Source organism: Acinonyx jubatus, chromosome C2 (assembly GCF_027475565.1).
Source record: "Acinonyx jubatus isolate Ajub_Pintada_27869175 chromosome C2, VMU_Ajub_asm_v1.0, whole genome shotgun sequence".
Classification (NCBI taxonomy): domain Eukaryota; kingdom Metazoa; phylum Chordata; class Mammalia; order Carnivora; family Felidae; genus Acinonyx; species Acinonyx jubatus.
This window is the reverse complement of record NC_069384.1, coordinates 34,096,926-34,117,094: the sequence shown is the minus strand read 5'-3', so window position 1 is coordinate 34,117,094 and position 20,169 is coordinate 34,096,926. Positions and strand designations below refer to the sequence as shown.

The following is a 20,169-nucleotide window of genomic DNA, read 5'->3' as shown; positions in this document are numbered from 1 at the left end:
ATTTTTCCCAGCCAGTATTGATGAGTTCTTATTCCCTTGGAAAATATTTCTCAAGTAGCTAAAAATGAACAGGTTTAAGTTTTAAATGATTTTGAAAGTGAGGGGTGGGGGAGGAATTCTTCAGTTGCTGCCAGCTTACTTCCAACTTAATTCTTTGCTTTTTTTCTCCTCCCCCAGCCAGTATATGCTGCCCCTGACTCAACGAGGGCAAGAGTTGCCTGAGCAAATACAACATCAAAGGCCAAGACAGCTTAAGATAAAGAGAGACAATTTTTAAATTGTAATTTTCCTTCCTGTAGACACACATCATTTTTTTAGTAAAAGACAAGGATATCCATTCATATTTAATCAGTTGACTGTAGGTCACATGTTTAAATTAGAAACAGTTCTAATATCTCTGTATTATTATAAGCATATTGTGAAAATTAGTTTCTTAGAGAAGAAAATACTATGATCATTATACACATTAGCATTTAACATTGAAATCCAATTGTATAAACAGTCTTGTTTCCCAATATTTTCTATTAATGTAAACTTGGGTACACAGAATACTTGTTTTCTTATGAGTCAGGAGTATTTTCCTAGTGATACCTTGCTTTATATTGGAAAGATTAATTGTAAAAGGCAAATATAATTATTATGACTTACTGGTAGAAAAAAATTCTTTTTGCATTTTAAAAAATAATTATCAGTATATTTGCTCTTTTCTGACCGTTAGCACAAGATATTTCATACCAAGCAGCATTTCCTCTGGAAATTGATGATACACATTAGTGACACCCAAGTTGTTTTTGTTTTTAAATTGTTCTTAAATAAAATGTTTCCATTTGCAGTGCCTGGAAACATGCAATATCCATAGTAAGCATTGGACTGGACTTAGTAGTCCTTTTCACCATGATTTTGATACACACTTTTTAAGATAGTTATAATAAAATAAGAAATGAATCTGAGAAAATATCAGAACAAATTTAAACACTGCTTTAGAATGCACGTTTTACAGGGTGCCTGGGTGGCTCAGTTAAGTGTACAACTTCAGCTCAGGTCATGATCTCACAGTTCGTGGATTCAAGCTCTGTGTCAAGCTCTGTGCTGACAGCTCAGAGCCCAGAGCCGGCTTTGGATTCTGTGTCCCCATCTCTCTCTGCCCCTATCCCCCACGGGCACTCTGTCTCTCTCTAAAAAATAAATAAATAATAAATAAATAAATAAATGCATAAATGCACGTTTTACAAATTGAGGAATAGGTTACTAACCTTTGAAGCTAATATCTGTTTTCCCTCTACTACTTTGCGACACTTCGTGATGTAGTTATGTGTGCTAACCCTGCTTTCTCATATTTCACACTCAGGTGTCTTGCCGCCCTCTATACAATGGGGAAACTCTGGTTTCCAAAGACATCATTGGCTTGCAGATTTCTGCACCCACTCCCTGAACTTTTTTTCACCTGATTCTGTTGGCTTTCCTTGTGTTTTATCTTCCCTGCCTTCTGTGTTCGACCAGTGGTGCCTCCTCTGTCTCTTCCACAGGCTCCTTTTCGTCTTGTTTCTCCCTACAATGTTCATATTTGCCCAGTTGTTGTCCTGGGCCTCTTTTATGTCTTCCCTATTCTTTATTTCTCAGAAAGCTCATCTACTTTGAGACTTTGGACATCTTTTTAATGTAGATAGTCCTGAAACCAGCAACTCAAAATTCAACCTTTTGTTGTAAGCTACAAACAAATTTTGAAGCTACCTGCCTAAGATCTCTATGTGGTGTCTTGCAACTCCTCAAAGTCACTGAACCCAAAACTGAAATCCTCCTCCAACAAATTTTGATGCCTTTTTAGAATTGTTTTTACTATTAGTATTATCATCTCTTTCCAGTAGCGGGTGGTTAAAGTGTAAGATCCATTTTAGTTGTTCCTTCCTTTTGCTTGTTCTTAACATTCAACCAGTGGCCAAGTCACAGCATCCTTTTTATTCATGTCCTTTTTCCCATATGCACTCCCACATCATTTTCTATGTGTGTGGCATTTATTTAGACTTTTAAAGTTTTAACTTATTTTCACATGCATGATTTCACTTAGTGAAAACTGCAGAGTCAGTATCCTTTTTGTAATGTTGATTTTGAGCCAGTATAACATAATGGTTAAGAGTTAGGTTTGGAGACACTCTGCCTAAATTTTAATCCTGGCTGCTTTACTTCCTATTGGTGTCATCTTTGCCCATTACTTAATCTTTCTGTGCCTCATCGTTATCATCTCAAAAATAAAGATTACAGTAATGATACCTATTTTACTGGGCCCTTGTAACAATTAAAATATTTAATGATGATAAGAGTTTTCAGTGATGTCGCACATGTAATAAGTATTTGATAAATCCAAGTTATTTTTTTTCTTTAAGTGTATTTATTTGAGAGAGAGAGAGAGTAAGAGAGAGAGAGAGAGAGAGAGAGAAAGAGAGAGAATCCCAAGCAGGCTCCACACTTATAGCACAGAGCCCAAAGTGGGCTCAAACCCATGAATCGTGAGATCATGACCTGAGTCAAAGTCAGACACTTAACCGATTGAGCCACCAGGCACCCCTGATGAATCCAAGTTCTAACTATGTTGTAAGTAAGGAAAAGTCATATGCTTGAAGTTATATATCATAGGTGGAAAACAGAGTCCGAAAATTTGTGTCTTTTATATCTATATCCCATGCTTCCCCTGCTGCATGACACAATTTTGCCTATTTTCTAAAGATAATTTCTTTATTTATTGGATGGCATAATGTATACTCAGAAAATTATTTGAAAGCATAAAACTGAGCAATAGAATATGTAGTTTTGTAAGTCAGTAGAGTTTACTTTCTTCGCATGTTTCATTCTGTGCTCCCACTATTCCTATAAGGTTTTTTTTTTAATGGATCCCAGGAATAATATTAAAGCAAATATGTACATATTCCTAGACAGTTGTTTAGAATGTCTGATAACTTATGAATATTTAAATATTCATGAGTCTTGACATCTGTCACTTGGAATGTTAAAAGTTTCTTTTTCCCCCCAAATACCTGACACATTTAATGATTCTTTGTAAAACTTCAAGAAGTTTGGAGAAAACTTTGACAGTTTGTGAAGGACCCAGATAACTATTATGCCATAATTTTGGTTGCTTATTTTAATCTTGTTTTTAGTATAATTAGAGTCTCTTGGATATTTCTTTACCCTTTAGGCAAACTATAGCATTATTTCTGAATAGTTTTCTTTATGTTATTTAAAATTTAATGCACTATGTTTATTTCAGATTGACTTTAATATGTTCTTTGCAAATAGCATACTTTATATTGTTTCCCTCTGCACTATACAAATACTTTCTAACCTGACAAATGGAAGTTTACTTAGGTATCTGTCACACCCTTTGGCCTTTTGGTACAATTACATTAAGTTCACTTACCTGTATGTCTATATGTAGAAACATTTCACTGTATAGAATGAAAGGCACAAAACTGAAATGCTGCCCTTCCTATATAGTCCAGTCAGAGTACCAAACACGCTTTCCACACAAGGAAGAAGGAAGAGGAACAAAAAGTGAGTATCTCCCATTTGAATTAGCTCTTTTCAAACAATCTTCTCATAACAGTTCTGCTTGTATATTATTGGACAAAATTTAGACACAGAGCCATAAATGGAACTTACAAAATGTGTCTTTTCTTGAAAGCAGTTTATCTAGCTAAAAAAAAAAACAAAACAAAACAAAACAAAAAACGAAAAGAAAGAAAACAAGAAAAAAATGTTTCTCTGACTGAAGGAGACATATATTTCTGACACAGGAGATGATACTTAAGCTGGTTGTTGAAGAATAGACAGGATTTCTGGAGGCAAAAACAAGCATTACAAGTCAAGGACTAACCGGAAAGAAGATGTACAGGCAGGAAACATTGGCCATGATCATATTACCATGTGTCATCTGTTTGAAGCAGTGTCTGTAATATTGGGACATAAAAGTCAAAGGAGAGCACAGAAACTTTATTCATCCAGGGACAAATAATAGTGATGAGCATTTCTAAATGGAATAGTTTCATGAAATTGTTGGGTATGACAAAAGTTAAACACAAAATTAATTAAATTACTAATGGGTATTGCTTCATTTCTATGTTCTTTACCAAATTGTTTCCCTCATTTAGAATTTTAACTTGTATGGAAATGCAGAGAACGATTCAGACCAATGGAAAATGTTATGGTTTATGTGGAGAGTGATGGAGGTGGTGCGTACATTGTATCAATCCTCTCTGGGACATTTGTGTATGATAATTTAAATATTACTTTTAAGACATTAAAATGACATATGTAATTTTGAACCCTCTCTTTTAATTTCCTTCAAGACAGTTGATAGACTAATTCACAACCTTGTCATTATATATATATATTTTTTAAATTCAAAACCAGTGTTACCCAGAGCAAAGAGAGAGAGAGAGAGAGAGAGAGAGAGAGAGAGAGAGAGAGACACCTGAAGCCAGTCAGTGCAAAGACTGAGAACTTTTCTTCTTACTGGGGGAGGAAGTTCACAGTGTTTCCCCACAAGCCATCATGCTGCTCTGGAACTTTTTTCTCATTTTTTTTTTGGCACCAGTGGCCTGAGAGGAAGCAAGAGATGACAGCAGGGAAGCAGAGAAGGCTAACTGGCTGTTGGCAGGAACTTGGAGCAATGGAAGCATCTTCCAAAGGCAAACTGATACTGGTCCTTTGATTAAGTTAAGCAGGTAGTTAAGTGTCTCTATTAGGGGGTTGGAGTTGCCGGCTGCAGAAAAAAAGGCTGTGGGGAGGGGAGACTGAAACCTTGGAAAGCTTCAGCAGGCTGTGCCTTGAAAGAGCCTGAGGTTCTTGTGCTCATCTAGCCTGGAATGAGACCAGGATTGAATTAAATTTATGTCAGTTGTGCCATACATGAGGATTTCAGTGAGCCGTTTCTTTCCAGTCTCATTTCCTGTGGTTATATGCTTCGCCTTGAAATGTCTCTACTTAGCTCTCGGTAATTCATTCGGGAAATCTGTTCATCTCTATTACTATGGATGTTTGCAAAAGGCACCAACTCTGACTCAGTGGTAGCATATCCCAATTATAGGCAAATTGTAGGGGAAAATAGCACAATTTGACTCCATTACTAAACTTTTGAGTCTACACCTAAAGTTAGAATAGCCACAAAATCGCATGTGTATAATCAATTTTGTAATCAGCCAATATATTATTTTTCACATTCCTGTTTTCTTGACTTGTTTTCTACCACGTAAAAAGGTGTGGAGTCTTTCAGCTGGTGCCCTATTCACATGCAAACCGTTAACACTGTTTACAGTCCTATCCATTAACAAACCATTTCCTAAGGCATTTGTAATTTGCTTGCAAAAAATCTGAATTCAGCTAAGATTGCATTACTCAAACTCTTCCCATCTCTTTCTTAGTGTGGTTTATTCCCCTGCTTCTCCCCCCTCACAGAAAATGTTGGGTCCTCTGTTTCCTGCAGCTTCAAAATGGTTTCAGAATGAATGGCAAAGCCCACTACCTGCTGCTTTGAATTTTCTTAAGAAAATAACGTCTAGTTTTTAAAAAAAAAAAATTTTTGTATATTTGCCTAAAAGTGACAGTTATTCTCTATTTAGTCTTATTTGTTTTGTTCATTGCTTTATTCTTGGTTTGATTACACCTTTATTATTTATTTTAAATCAAAACTGTGCCACAAAAATTGCATGTAGGTCAAAGTATACATAGCAACAGAAACCATTTGAAATTCTTATTGACTTGGCTTTCAGAGTAGCCAATGTACAATTAGGTAAGATAATAAAAGGGCTATAAAAACATGATTTATCTTTTCTCTCCTGATTTACATCCACTCATCCCCCCCACCCCATGGTGTGGATAGGCTCTGCTTTATCTACCCCTCCCCACCCCTTAGTGATGAAGTTTTGGGGTGGTGGGGGGCTTGTGGGGTGGTCCAGAGCAGACGGCCAAGAAAGAATTCTTGGAGACATCTTTGGTGCAAAAAGGTGATTTTATTAAAGCATTGGGACAGGACCCTTGGGCAGGAAGAGCTGCACTGGGGTGCTGATACTTAACTCATTATATACCCTCAGGTTGGGAGGGGGTCAAGGATAGGGTAAGTCTCTAAGGAATTTTGGAAGTGAGGTTTCCAGGACTTGAGGGGCTAACTGTTGCTAGGGAAACACCATTTATCATAGTTTAATAAAACCTCAGTCATGAGACCCCTCAGATGCATATGGGGGTCCATAAGCTTGGAGCATGATTGCCAGCATATATCCCAGGGCAGTTGGGATAAAGGAAGTACATTTACAAGATCCTTGAGATTGGGACAATGTTAAACCAAGGTTCTCTTTTGCCCCCAGCAAAATGTCTTCATCCAGGCAGCAGAGCTCCTAGAGGGAGGTCACTCTGCAGGTTTCAAGGACTTGTCAATGAGTCGACTGCAGGCAGTAAGGAATTTTAATTTTTCATTTGCCTTAGTTTTCCACATGGCAAGCACTTAAACCCCTTTCCTTTGTTCTTGTGTAGCCAGAAGTGTCTGAGGAATATCACACATATTCCACCTTGGCGGGGGTGGGGAGCAGCCTATATTTTGCTCTCAGCTTGCCCCAAGCTCTCTCATCGTTATTAGCTTCCTCGGGTTTTCTTATGACCCTCCTAAAGACCAATTTTGCAATCAGTAAGGAATCATCTGTTACCCACTTTCTTTATTTGAGTCCTTCAGCTTTGAACTGGGTATTCAAAAGTAAGCTAAAACTTACTCTAAGTAATATATAGCCTACTATAGGAAGCAGACATGATTTCCTTCATTTTCTTCTTTCAACACATTTAATAAAACCTTGAATGTGTATTATATATGCCTACTATTACTTAAACTAGGCAGTAAGGATAAAAGATGAAATTATGGTGTATCTATCCTTCGTCTATTAAGGAGACAGGCAAAAACAAAACAGCGGATACAACACCAAAAAAATCATAGTATTCAATAATTGCTTCAATAAGGAAAAATATATATCTAAGTGTAAGTGGAAACTCAAGCACCAAAGCTTTCCTGCAGGATATTAAAGGCCTCATGGAGACCAAACAACTATAACATGAAGTAACATCCAGATAGCAGAACATGCAAGGCACAAGTCAGTAATAAATTTACTTTCTTTGTAAACTTGATAGTGAAATTGGAAATGCATTCTTATACATCTTTTTATACTTTTTTATTATCCTCCCTAATGTCTGTACATTCATAACAGATTTCCAGCTAATGTTGCTCAAATTAAGTACCTCGTGCCAGATACCCTAGAAAGAATACAGACAAATCTAACTGAATACCAACCTTGACACCTAATACATGCATAATCTTAGAAAGTCACATTATATTCCTGAACTATTGTCTGAAAATGGGAATAAAGTCCCCTCCCATATTGAAGGTTTTTGTGACTATTATTTGAAATAACTTCTAAAATTCTAGCATAGAGTCCGTGTATACAGAGGGTTCTCAAGGAATTACTGTTGCTTTTATTATCTTAATATAGTTTTATGATTACGTTTCATTTATTTAAAATGTTCTTCCATATTCTTGATTTAAATAAAAGCATGATGAGATAAGTCCTTACCCTTCAATATAAGAATGCTAATTCTTTAGCATAACTAGCAATACTGGATTATAAGTGTCGTCATTTATTCTACTACATGTATATGCAATATAAAGTTATCCTTATATTGTACATGTGAACATTGATAGTTAAGAGTGTTTTATGTTTGTTTTATTTTGACAACTTTCTTATCAAAATGCTTAACCTAACCATTTACTTCATCCACTATCCCGTGCCTTGCTGATAGGAATTTACTCTTTATAGCAATTGTAATCATGTAGATAAGTAGAGGGATTGATGGGTTTGACCATTGTCCACCCATAGTTTAAGTTGGAATTTTTTTTTTTTTTTTTTGAAGTGCCCAGAGCTCATTTGGCCCTTTCTTCAAGACTTTTTATGCATAATTTATCAAGGAGAAGATTGGGGGTATCCACCAGCATTGCTACAATGGTTCTAACTTTAAGCACCATTCCTGGCCTCTTTCAGGGGTGTGGGTGGTAATACTAGATGGAAAGGGAGAGCACGTATGGTGTTTGACTCAGGTCACCGTCCCCTTTACCTAGGACACTAACGACTAGAATTTCTCATGTATTTTATTCAAAATATTAGTTGGTAAATTTGTTGTAGGAATTCTAAGAAAATCTAATAGTATACTAGTCTTTTTTTTTTTTAATGTCTTAAGATATGGTGCATTTTATATACTATAAAATACCTCAGAATTTAAAAGTTATGAGTCCAAAGCTTACATATAGTTAAGGCAGACCATTCACTCCTAGGTATTTAGTTAGATACTCCCTGTCAGAATATCCTAGAATAAACAAAGAGGAAAAATAAAGCATCTAATACTCAACATACAGTTTTCAATTCTTTGGTTTTACTGCATACGTCATGCTATTGCTCCCTTTCTATTCACAAATATTCTGTCTTGTTACTCAGTCTGTTTGCTATAGGACTTGAGATTTTAGTTCAACCATGACTCCTGTTGCTGTTGACCACTATTTCCTCAACAAAACCCTCCTTCCCTGGGGTCAGTCTTCAGTCTCCCCCACTACCCCTAGCCATGACTTTCCTCTTCTCTCTCTGGCCCTTCCCCCTCAGGTTTCTTTCCAGACCCCTCTTCCTTTGCCCCATGGTGCCATGTGAGTGTTCCTCGGGCTTTGTCCCTTTATGCTCTTTTTCCTGCATGTTCTTCCCGGGCAATTTCATCCACTCCCATGACATCAGTTACCCTGTATGTTTCTGAAAGCCATATACATGCCTAGTATGCAAAGACAGTTTTTATTTCTGAACACCACAGGTATTTTCTAGAGTTCACAGATTAGGTTTCTAAAACAGCCACTCCCCGCTTTGCCTGTCCAATGGCATAGTTTCGGGCCTGTCCTCTACCTTGCTCTGCCTCCATCTCAGTGCCTCCATGGTTTCCTTTTTGCAAGGGGAGGTGAGGACTCGGTGGGATTTGTTGGCATTCTCTCCTTTCCTTTCCTACTACTCTGTTGTTTTTTACTCTTATCCTTTCACTTTTTTGAGCCCTGTCCTCCATACCCTCTCAAAAGGAAATATATATATTTATACTTGTTTATTTAATTTTGTCTTTCTTCCCCTGTTAGGTTGTGAGCTCTATGAGGACAGGGATCATGCTGATATGCAGTAAGCATGTTATCTAATGCACAGGATACACTTTAATGCTCTTAAAATTATAATCAATCTGGGTACCTGGGTGGCTCAGTCAGTTATGCATCTATGACTCTTGATTTCAGCTTAGGTCTTGATCTCATGGTTGGTGGGATTGAGCCCCGTGTTGAGCTCTGCACTGACAGCACAGAGCCTGCTTGGGATCCTCTCTCTCCCTGTCTCTCTGCCTCTCCCCTGCTTGCTCACTCTCTAAATAAGTACACATTATAACAATTATTTTTAAAAAATATAATCTTGTGTTGTAGGTGAGCATATGACCAATACAACGAGTCCTGGAGCTCAGAACATTATCAGTGATTTGTACCTTTTAAAGGAGGAGTGTGCATGAGAGAGGTTCCACGGGGGGATCCCGGAGACCTAGAGACCAAACTAGGTTGAGCATTTGACTTCAAAACAGTCTTCAGGACATTGAACTCTGTTTTTACTATTTTCATTAGGACTGTACCATATATACATATTTACATGCACTCCCATATGTATTTATACACATATTATATTTATTTAAAGTGTATGTATAAATACACTTGGCATCAACCATGAGTTACCTAAAATCCACAGCACAGAGGCTGGGGTGGACTGTAATGGTAAATCCCCAGCACCACTGCTGAGTTTTATTCTGCTTGCCTCTGTTGACATACCCTCTTCTGGGTCTGATTGTTATATTTCATTTCTGTGCCTCAAAAGAGATGATGTTAGATCTTTAACAATTGTAGAGGGAAAAATCCAACTTTAACAAATATTAAGGGAGTCTCTGTTGTAGGTATAGTGCAGTGGAGCATACTATGGAGGGGGATTAAAAAAAAAAGGGTGTGGCACCTGCCACAGAACCCAGAGATCAGAACCATCAGAACCACATTGATCAGTACCAAAGGTGGGACAGAGGAATGAATAGAAAGTTTATTTTTGTATTTGGAAAAATATTTTATGTTGTGCCCCATCCTTTGGTGAGTTGAGTAATCACTAACAGACTAGAGGAAGACCAAAGTGTTTGATTTGAAAGTAGATACTTCCTTCTAAGAGTTAGTCTTCAGTACAGTTAAAAGGAGTAGGAACTAAAGTGTTTTTTTACATTTTTAGGAGCACTATACCTTATTCTCATAGCTACGTTCATTCAGTATAACATCCACAGTATGGAGTCTGTGATAGACTTTAATTAATTCCTAGGTAAAATTAGTATGCATTACAGTTTAGAGAAACAAAACACACAAACCTGCTAATCAAAATGTTCAGCTAATAGAGCTGGGGCTTTTTTTCATTAGTTGTATTGTCTCGAATTTCATCACTGAACCAGCTGGCTTCTTGTCAATTTATAGTTTGGACCTTTACATCAAACAGCAAAAAATTAATTACAGGAAAAGCAATCCCAATAGGAATTTTGTGCCTAGAGGTTTTTCACAATTAACCAGACATGAATGGTGCTGTTTACAGAGGAAATGGAAAGGAAAGAAGGAACTTGGTAGAATTTTCTAGAATCATTAATTAACTATAGCAATGTTAGTCACTTGCTTCACTGTTTTTGTTTTAAACTTATTTATTAGCCAGAGCTTTCAGTTTTTCTGGAAGCACCCAGTTCTGTTACTATAGTGAGTGCAGTGAATCATGGCATGAACTGTGAGTTCTCTTACAAATAGCCCAAGTGACAGCTCAAAAAATTACTGTCTTCCCTTCATTTGGAAATAAGTAACATTCTATGTGTTACATTAGTGATCATAGTCATAATTTAACAAGCAGAAAGATCATCCTTTGATGGTCAATGCCAAGTTACTTGCAATGCATATTTTTGACTTAGAAGTATTGTTCCTGAGTGTCACAGTCATTGCCTCTGTGTGCTAGAGTCAGTTTAAATGTGACTTTTCTAAGCTTCTTATCTGTTGAATAAAACAACTCAAGGTTTTAAAAATGCTTCCCTCAATTTAGGCTTCCACATTTTCTTTTCTTTTTTATATAGTTTAGAAACTCTTATTTTATGACCCATTCTTGTAGTTACTAATACAGTGAGTAGTTCATACCTTTTTTAAGACTCAGACTCCCGGAGAATGTGAAGGAAACATCTCTCTCCTCAGAAACACACACAGATGAATATGCATACAACATTTTGCATGAAATATCAGGAAATCCCTAGCAATACATGAACTCCAAGTTACAAATGCTTGTTGCATTCATGGAGGAATATATACATATATTATATATGAATGTATACATAACATTTGTATATGATTTGGAAGTATATATACATACATTATTTTTATTTTGTTAAATTAAAATACTTATTCATATTATGTGTCTACTATTCCATCAAGTTATCTGTGCTAAAACAAATCAATTACCTTTTGTGCCATCACCTGAATAAATTTAGATTTCTTATCCATCTTTATATACAGCAGCCCTTAGTTATAAGCTTATTTGGGTGGCCATATTTCACTGTACTGTCTCAAGTGCTGCCACATTTCCTAAGTAATTTGTAGACCATAGCTGAGAAGAACATTCTTAACTTGTTTTAATGGTAGTATTTTTCTTCATTAGGTTTGTGAGCTGTGAGCTAGTGTAAGATACTAACAGGCATTTTCCAGTTTTCTCTGTTCAATCTGAGAATGGTTCACTATTATTCCAAGGTCACTTTGAAAGTCTTTCTGTGATTTGCTTCCATTTATTTTATGCTTGTGTTTACAGTTTTGGACCAAATATGAAATTTAATGTTGCGTTTGTCTACATTAAACTTAATTTGCCCCTTGTCAGCTCATTTACAACAGAGATAACATTCAAAAGCCACCCTGTAGAATGTTTTGTCTGCAATCACTAACATAATTTTTCTATCTATTTCTTTGTTGTATGCAACTTTCTCTATCTTTTGGTTTAAAAAGAAGCCTGTCCAGGAGATTTTCAGAAAATTTAAATTAGTCTCTAATAGAGATTAATAAACAATTCTCTGCTAGAATAGGGTCTTCATTAAATCTTGAATTTTTTTAAATGACTCTTTTTTCTAACTTAGAAATTCAATTTCATTTTCCATAATATATAAGTATGCTATTGCAATGTTTTTTTTAAAGTAGTGACTTTATACTTATAAAGGATAAATGAAGTGAAAAGTTAAAATACATAAAAAAAAAATCCTAAATTGGATTATGACACCAAACATTTGTCTTGCTTTCATCTTTGTCTTTTATTTTTTCAAGTACTTAATTTGACCTCATGTAACCTGCTTTTTATTAATTGTTAATAATTTTTAATATGCTGTTAAAAAGATGAATGTTTAAAGTTAACAAGTCTTAGAGCACAATAAAGTGAAATCTTAAATTCAAATAATTAAAAATACTTTTAAAGTAGAATTTTAAACATATGCACTGAAGAATATAATTGTGGGTGTGTGGTGAACATTATTTCCAGTAACAGCTTGTTAATTTGTGCCTATGTCTTCGAATAATTAGTCATATTCAAAACCTGGGAAATGTTTTCTCTTAGAATCATATCTGCTTTTTACCTTCTCAACAGCTATTCTACATATTCAGTTTTGTGAGAGAAATACCAGGCAAGTGTACAAAGATGTATTTATAAAATTGCTCACATTTTATAAGAATAAAATAGTAAAAAAAAAAAAAAAAAAAAAAGCCAAAATGACTAACATGAGGAAAATGGTTAAATAAAATTGCATTGTATACACATAAGGAAGTACCATCCTGGAGAGATATATACTTCTTGAGATGGAGAATGCTTATATTAAAATTCAAAATAGCATAGAAGTCTATGTTTCTTCAAAACAAGTTATAGGGAGATAAGATAGATGAGAGGATGGTTATGTATATGGATATAGAGATACAGATATACAATTATAGATATAGATATAAATGAAAATAAATAAAATATTTACTGAAAGAGAACAGTGTTATCTTAGTGTACTTGGCCTGCTATAACAAAATGCCACAGAGCCGGTAGCTTGTAAACGACAGAAATGTATTTCTCATGCTTTCTGGAGTTTGGAAGTCCAAGATCAGAGTCCCAGGACGGTCAAATGAAGACCTTCTTCCCATTCTCAGACTTCTAGTTTATCCCTACCTGGTGGAAGGGCAGTGGAGCTCTGTGGAGTCTTCTTTATAAGAAGATTAATCCTATCCAGGAGGGCTTCACCCTCATGACCTAAACATCTTCCAAAGGCCCTACCTCCTAATACTATCACATTGAGGATTAGGATTGCAACATACAAATTTTGGGGGAACAGTAATATTCAGACCATAGCAAGTGGTTATTTCATAAGATTTTAGATTATGTGTGTGGGTGTGTGTGTAATTGTGTTTTTTTTAAAAAAAATGTGTCTATGAGTGTGTTACTTCCATAATAAAAGAAAGTATAATACTATAATAAAGTAATATTTATTGTCACATATTATGTGTCTTGTATTCCTCTAAATAATCTGTATACCTTACGTCATTGTAATTGTGCTACTCTTAAATCCTTATTTATGTTATAGATTATAAGGATGTGGATTTTCATGCTAGAATGTTAGAAGTAAATGATAATGTGATTTCACATTGTATCAGTTTTTGAATGGAATTCATAAGCCCTTAAGGCTATATCCAGTGTGTGTGTGTGTGTGTGTGTGTGTGTGTGTTTGTGTGTTTCTGGGGACCAGGTACTTAGCTTTTAATCAGATTATGAAATGGGTTCATACCATCCTCAGTAGTTTTGGTCAAACACCATCCCATTCTATACTGATGAAAACTATACTGCCAAGGAGGAATTCTAAGAGAGAAACTAAACCATACAGTGGAGAATTTATACTTTCACCTTCTTAGTCTACCTAAGGCAGTTGGAAAAGATAACAAGCAACAGAGGCTATAACCTGAGGTCACATTTTCTAGAAAGCTGGGGAGAAATTAGGAGATACGGGAGCCTCAAGTGTCAATAGTGTTCCAGCTAAAGCAGAACTCTAGTTTTAGACGGTTCCTAAAATGTTAATTTTAAGTGGAATGTAACCAACTGTATACTATGTATACTTATATAGTAAATGATAAATATAGTATATAAATATATATGCTATATATAGTATATGTGTAGTATATATACCATTATATTTTTTATATAACAACCCTATATACATATATACATATGTACATATGTACATATATATATATATATATATATATATATGTATAACCCTTGAGAACATATTCAGAGGTTTTACAAAATGAACAGGTAGAAATAACAAAGGAAGAAAGTAGAGAGGGGATTCCTAACATAGCCATCTGGTTTACCACATCTGTATGGGTGTCTTATAGCAAAATTATTTTCACACTAAATTCTGCTTTTTAAATGTCTAAAATAGTAGATAATTTAAACGTCACTAACACTTGGCTTAGGGAAATTGGTTTGTATTATGAAAAATATGAATAAAGGGGGCAGCTGTGTGGATCAGTCAATTAAGCGTCCAACTCTTAATCTTAACTCAGGTCTTGATCTCAGAGTCCTGAGTTCAAACCCCACATTGGGCTCCATGCTGGCCATAAAGCCTACTTAAAAAAAAAAAAAAAAAAAAAAAAAATGAATAATTGCATCAGTGTAGAATTTCAGTACCTTAAAGAAAGGAATAAGTTTGTACCATGAAAAATAAGAGGAGTCAACTAACTAGTTGCCTGTTGAATTCATCCTCGTTACTTGTATGTCTGCTGTAGAGTAGGGTGAATCAGTTCCCTCACTTAGATTTTAGCTTTATTATAACTCTCATGTATTGCCCTTTATGTAATTCTTTGCTGAGCAGCATCAGTAATGCGCAGACGTGTGTAACATGAAAGCTTCTGTACATTAGAAGCTGATAACTGCCAGACCCTGTGCCCGGCACCTCATTTACCATGTTTGAATCATAAAAGAGTGTTTATGAAACATATTATCCTATTTTACAAACGAGTAAACTGAGCACTGGAGAGATTAGATTGCCTACATTCATATACAAGCGGCTCACTAGAATTAAAACACAAGTCTTGCTGTGTCCATGGGCATGATAATGCATAACTTTTACTTAGACATGTAAAGAACTTTCAAATCTCTACCCTGTTCTCCTTCAGGTGTGGCCTTTAGCCCACCTCCTTTCAGTACAGGGAGGTTGAAGAAAATGTAGATTCCTGTCTGGGACTGTGCCTAAAGGTAATGAATCAGGTACTGAATGTTCATCTGGAGGATGGACATTTTTAATAAGCTTCCTTGGAATCTATAAACCTCCTCTGGAGCTTACTATAGATGGAAAAGCACAGCCTTACATTATTTTATTCCTATACCAAATGGATGGTAATATAGCAAATTCTGGGTTGGTTTGTTTTTTTGTTTGGTTTGTTTCGTTTTGTGGTTTGTTTTGTTTTGTTTTTTTAGTGTTTCTTAGTTTATAGCATTTGTCACTGACCATCCTTTTTGAAACTCTTCTTAGCCTTTGATATATTTCTTTGGATGTCCCTCTTACTTTGGTAACCATTGTTCCTCAGTCTTTTCTAATTAATCTTCTGCTGGCAGTTCCTTAGGATGCTGTCCACGGGCCTTTTTCCTTTTGTGTATATATCTACTGTCTCTTAGTGAGGCCTTAACAAATTACTCTTGGTCCTCACCCCCAATTCTCTCCTGAATTTCAGTACTTTATTTTTATCAATGTTATTATATATCCACGGATGCCTGTGTATTCTTCAGTTCTTAAATTTAGCATGCCAAAAAACTCATTATCTCCTTCCCACACACTTCCTTTGTCACCATTTTTCTCTAGTGCGGTTAATGCTGGCACTACTCAGTCAACCGAGCTTGGAACTTTAAAACCACCCTTAGAGTTCCCTTTTCTTTACAACCTGCATTGATCAGGCAGTCATCAAATCCTGTTATTTTCCACCTCGTAAATGTCATTTGTGTTTTTGTTTGTTTCCTTTTGTTTTGTTTGGGTACAGTTGACGCACAATGTTACATTAGCTTCAGGTGTTATAGTGATTGACAAATGTATACATTATGCTCTGCTCACCACAAGCTTAGCTATCATCTGTTACCATGCAACACTATTAGAGTATCATTGACTATGTTTCTTATGCTGTACCTTTTATTCCTGTGATTTTTTTCATTCCACATCTGGAAGCCTTTATCTCCTATTCCAGCCACCTATTTTGGCCACTGTGCCCCAGCAATCTTTAGTTTATTTACTGTATTTCCAAGGCTGATTCCGCTTTTTGTTGATTTGAGGGTTTTTTGTTTATTTTGTTTTGTTTTTTACATTCCACTTATGAGTGAAATCATATGGTATTTGCCTTCTGCAGTTGGATTTGTTTCACTTAGCATAACACCGTCTAGGTCTATCCATGTTGTTACAAATAGCATAACCTCTTCCTTTTTATGGCTGCATAATACTCATATACTTTATACACACACACATACATACACACACCACATCTTTCTTATCCATTCATATATCAGTGGACACTTAGGTTGCTTCCTTTTCTAGGGTATTATAAATAATGCTGCAATACACATAGGGTGCATTATCTTTTGGAATTAGTGTTTTTGTGATCCCTGAATAAATACCCAGTAGTGGAATTATGGGATCATATAGTATAATTCTACTTTTCCATACTGTTTTTTACAGTACCTGTACCAATTTACATTCCCATCAACAGTGTACATGAAATGAATTTGAATCATTCTTTTCCTTCTTCCTGCTACCTCTTGTCATCTCTTACCTTATATTTTGGATTCCATGTTAGTTTTTGTACTATTCAACTATCCCCAATATCCAGTGTCTTTTTTCACACCGTCAAGGTATTTTAATAATAAATGCATTTGGACTCCTCATTCCCCAACTTAGAAAATAGCCTTTAGTTCCCTATTGCCTGTAATGTAAGGTCCTAATTTTATGAGGCCTGTCCTAATCTAACCTAATCCTGTCTGTCCCACTTCTCCCTGCCACTAACCCTGTTTCATGGCTAGACCAACTCTTCACTACATCTCACCTTCTCGCTCCAATGCATCTGTGCATGGCATTCCATTAGCTTGGAATCTGTCCATGTAGGAGAGGTTGGTCATTCTTTGCACTGTATTTCCCTGGTATTTATTTCTGACAATATGGTGGAGTTAAGAGTCAGGGTGCTGACACCAGACTGTCTGGGTTCATAGGTCCCTCTACTTAATAATTTCTATGCTGTAGTTTCCTTACTTATAAACTTGGGACAGTAATACTACCTACTTTAGTGTTGTTGAAGATGGAATGAATTAATTCATGTGCAATGCATGTGCCTGACAGATAATAAGAGACATTAAGCATTTGCTGCTGCCTCTGTGTGATAATCATGTTGGCAATGATGTAAAAGTCTCCCCCAGAAAAGGCTAAAGGAATTGCTGATTAATATGGTAGTCAACCCAGAGATCATGGCCATACCAAAGTAAAAGTATTGTGCCTATAGAAAGGCTGGATCCAATATGCAGGCTACTAAACTTTAGCTACATCTTGTCATTTCTAGTCTTTCCAAAGTTCTCCACTAGTTGAAATCTCACTAGTACTTAGACATCTAATTTCCCCCAGGCTGACAGTATCTTCCTTATCAGTAAAGAATGTGCTCTACTACAATTCTGAAGGTGCATGAGTTTGCCAACTAAATGGATGATCAAGCAGGTACCCCATGGACTGCTGTGAATCAGGCTCCAGACCTAAGCAGGACTCCTAAGCACGGCAGAGGAAAATTCCTTATGTCACTTGAAGATACCCTAAAGTAAATATAGACCCATAGAATCAGAAATCCAGTTCCCTCCTCTTCACATAGCAGGCAAAATAGTAAGAAATATTTAGACTGAAATGCTAGAACTCAGCAAAATGTTTGTAGACACTTTGTTATGAAACTGCTATAGATATATTTGTTTGGATATTATTTTTATTTTAATGACTTTGGTCTCAAACAGTTAAATATAAATTGCAGCATTTCTTAGCAGAGGTTACCATTTTATTTTTTTTTTAATTTTTTTTTCAACGTTTATTTATTTTTGGGACAGAGAGAGAGCATGAACGGGGGAGGGGCAGGGAGAGAGGGAGACACAGAATCGGAAACAGGCTCCAGGCTCCGAGCCATCAGCCCAGAGCCTGACGCAGGGCTCAACTCACGGACCGCGAGATCGTGACCTGAGCTGAAGTCGGACGCTTAACCTACTGAGCCATCCAGGCACCCCGAGGTTACCATTTTAAAGCAAGTCTACAGTAAATCATTTTGAATTGCATCCTAGTTGCCTAGTTTTTACTTATTGGAATATCATTGTATTAGTTTCATTAAAGTAGGACACTCGTATTGGCTATAGTTTTTTCTAACACAAAGGAGAAACTTGTGACTCAGAAAATTGCAGCATTAAAGTGGCAAATGAAAGTAAATTTTGGAAAGTAGTATTTAATTTTTAAGGGAAAAAAACTGTAAAGTAGAAATCCACCTTGGGGAAAACAATAAGGGCCAATCTATTAGACAACCAATATCTAAATTCAATTTTGAGAATGAAGAATATGTGGGTGTTACTATTATATTTCATTTTTCAAGTGTATTGACTTTCTGGTTCTCATCATTATAGTGAGAAATAATATTTAAATAGTTCTAAATCAAGTGTCCTAGGTAAGCACATGCATACACACACACACACACACACACACACACACATGCAGTTGAAATTAAAGATATACATCTAATGGTAACACATGGATCTGAGAAAGAAATAAGGAAAAATGAATAAAAGAGTGAAGACTTGGGTTTCTACGGCACCTGAAGTTTAAAACGTACTTGCCTAATGTGGAGATGAGGTAGAAAGCACCTCATTAAAACCTTTGGATTTTAGTCAGAAGAACTAACTTGTAATAGTTGTTTTTTGTACTTATTATCTGTGCAAGCTTGGGCAATTCTCTTAACTGTCCAACGCTCTGGATTTCTCATCTGTGAGATGGATATAACAAAGATTCCCACTGAGAATCAAAATATAATGTGCCTTCAAAGCCTTTGGAAATTGTAAAGCATTGTACAGATTACAGAAATTATGGAAACAGATTTTTGAAGTTACTCAGAGCTAGTGGGTTTATTTCAGAGATGAAATAAGTATGATAGAGATAACTGGTCTCAGTTTTGCGTGAGGAAAAGGTATGTTACAAAGGTTGCAAGGGCTATGTGGCCAGACTAACACCAGACGCTGAAATTCTGGGTCTAGATGCGGTCGGTACCCTTTGTGCTGCCCTGTGCTGTCTTTGAAGCAGGGTTGTACATCCTTCACAGGGTGCAGCTATAGTAAATTATAACCTACACTGATTTTAAGGACTTTAACAGATATAATTATTTAGTCACCTTAGGAAGAAATGCTAATATTACTGGGTGAGGCTTATATGTGTTCTTCCACACAGGTAATGAATTTGGCCATCCTGAATGGTTAGACTTCCCAAGAAAAGGAAATAATGAGAGCTACCATTATGCCAGAAGGCAGTTTCATTTAGCTGATGATGACCTCCTTCGCTATAAGTTCCTAAATAACTTTGACAGGGATATGAATAAATTGGAAGAAAGATGTGGTTGGCTTTCAGCTCCACAGGTAAGCTCTTTATTCTAAATGTTATGTTTTAGTCACCAATGTTGTACATGCTTGGAATGGCAATCGATTTAAATCTATATGCAGATCTTTTAAACAGCACTTTATTATTCAGTGTGTAGTGCCCTGTAACATACTTCGGGTTGTCAAAACATGTCATTGAAGTCTCTCCGATAGATAATGAAAATCTTAAACATAATGCCCTGTTTACTCTCCTGTTTAGTTTGTTGCTGTTTAAATTTAGTAATTTTTATTTCATTTGGTTAAAATAAATGACAAAAGCTCGGCGTGGAGTCCATTTTGGAAATTGCTGTAGAAACATCTTAATTGTTTTGACTGTTTTTCT

At 35.9% G+C, this 20,169-nt stretch overlaps 1 protein-coding gene across 3 annotated transcripts in view; it reads left to right on the top strand.

Annotated features, from left to right (window-relative positions):
- GBE1 (1,4-alpha-glucan branching enzyme 1) overlaps positions 1-20,169 on the top strand; it is a 277,101-nt gene that overhangs the window by 212,787 nt on the left and 44,145 nt on the right. For all 3 annotated transcript variants that reach the window (XM_053220694.1, XM_053220693.1, XM_053220695.1), the window contains exon 13: positions 19,642-19,826. In XM_053220694.1, the coding sequence (XP_053076669.1) occupies positions 19,642-19,826 (185 nt within the window). The remainder of the gene's footprint in view (positions 1-19,641; positions 19,827-20,169) is intronic.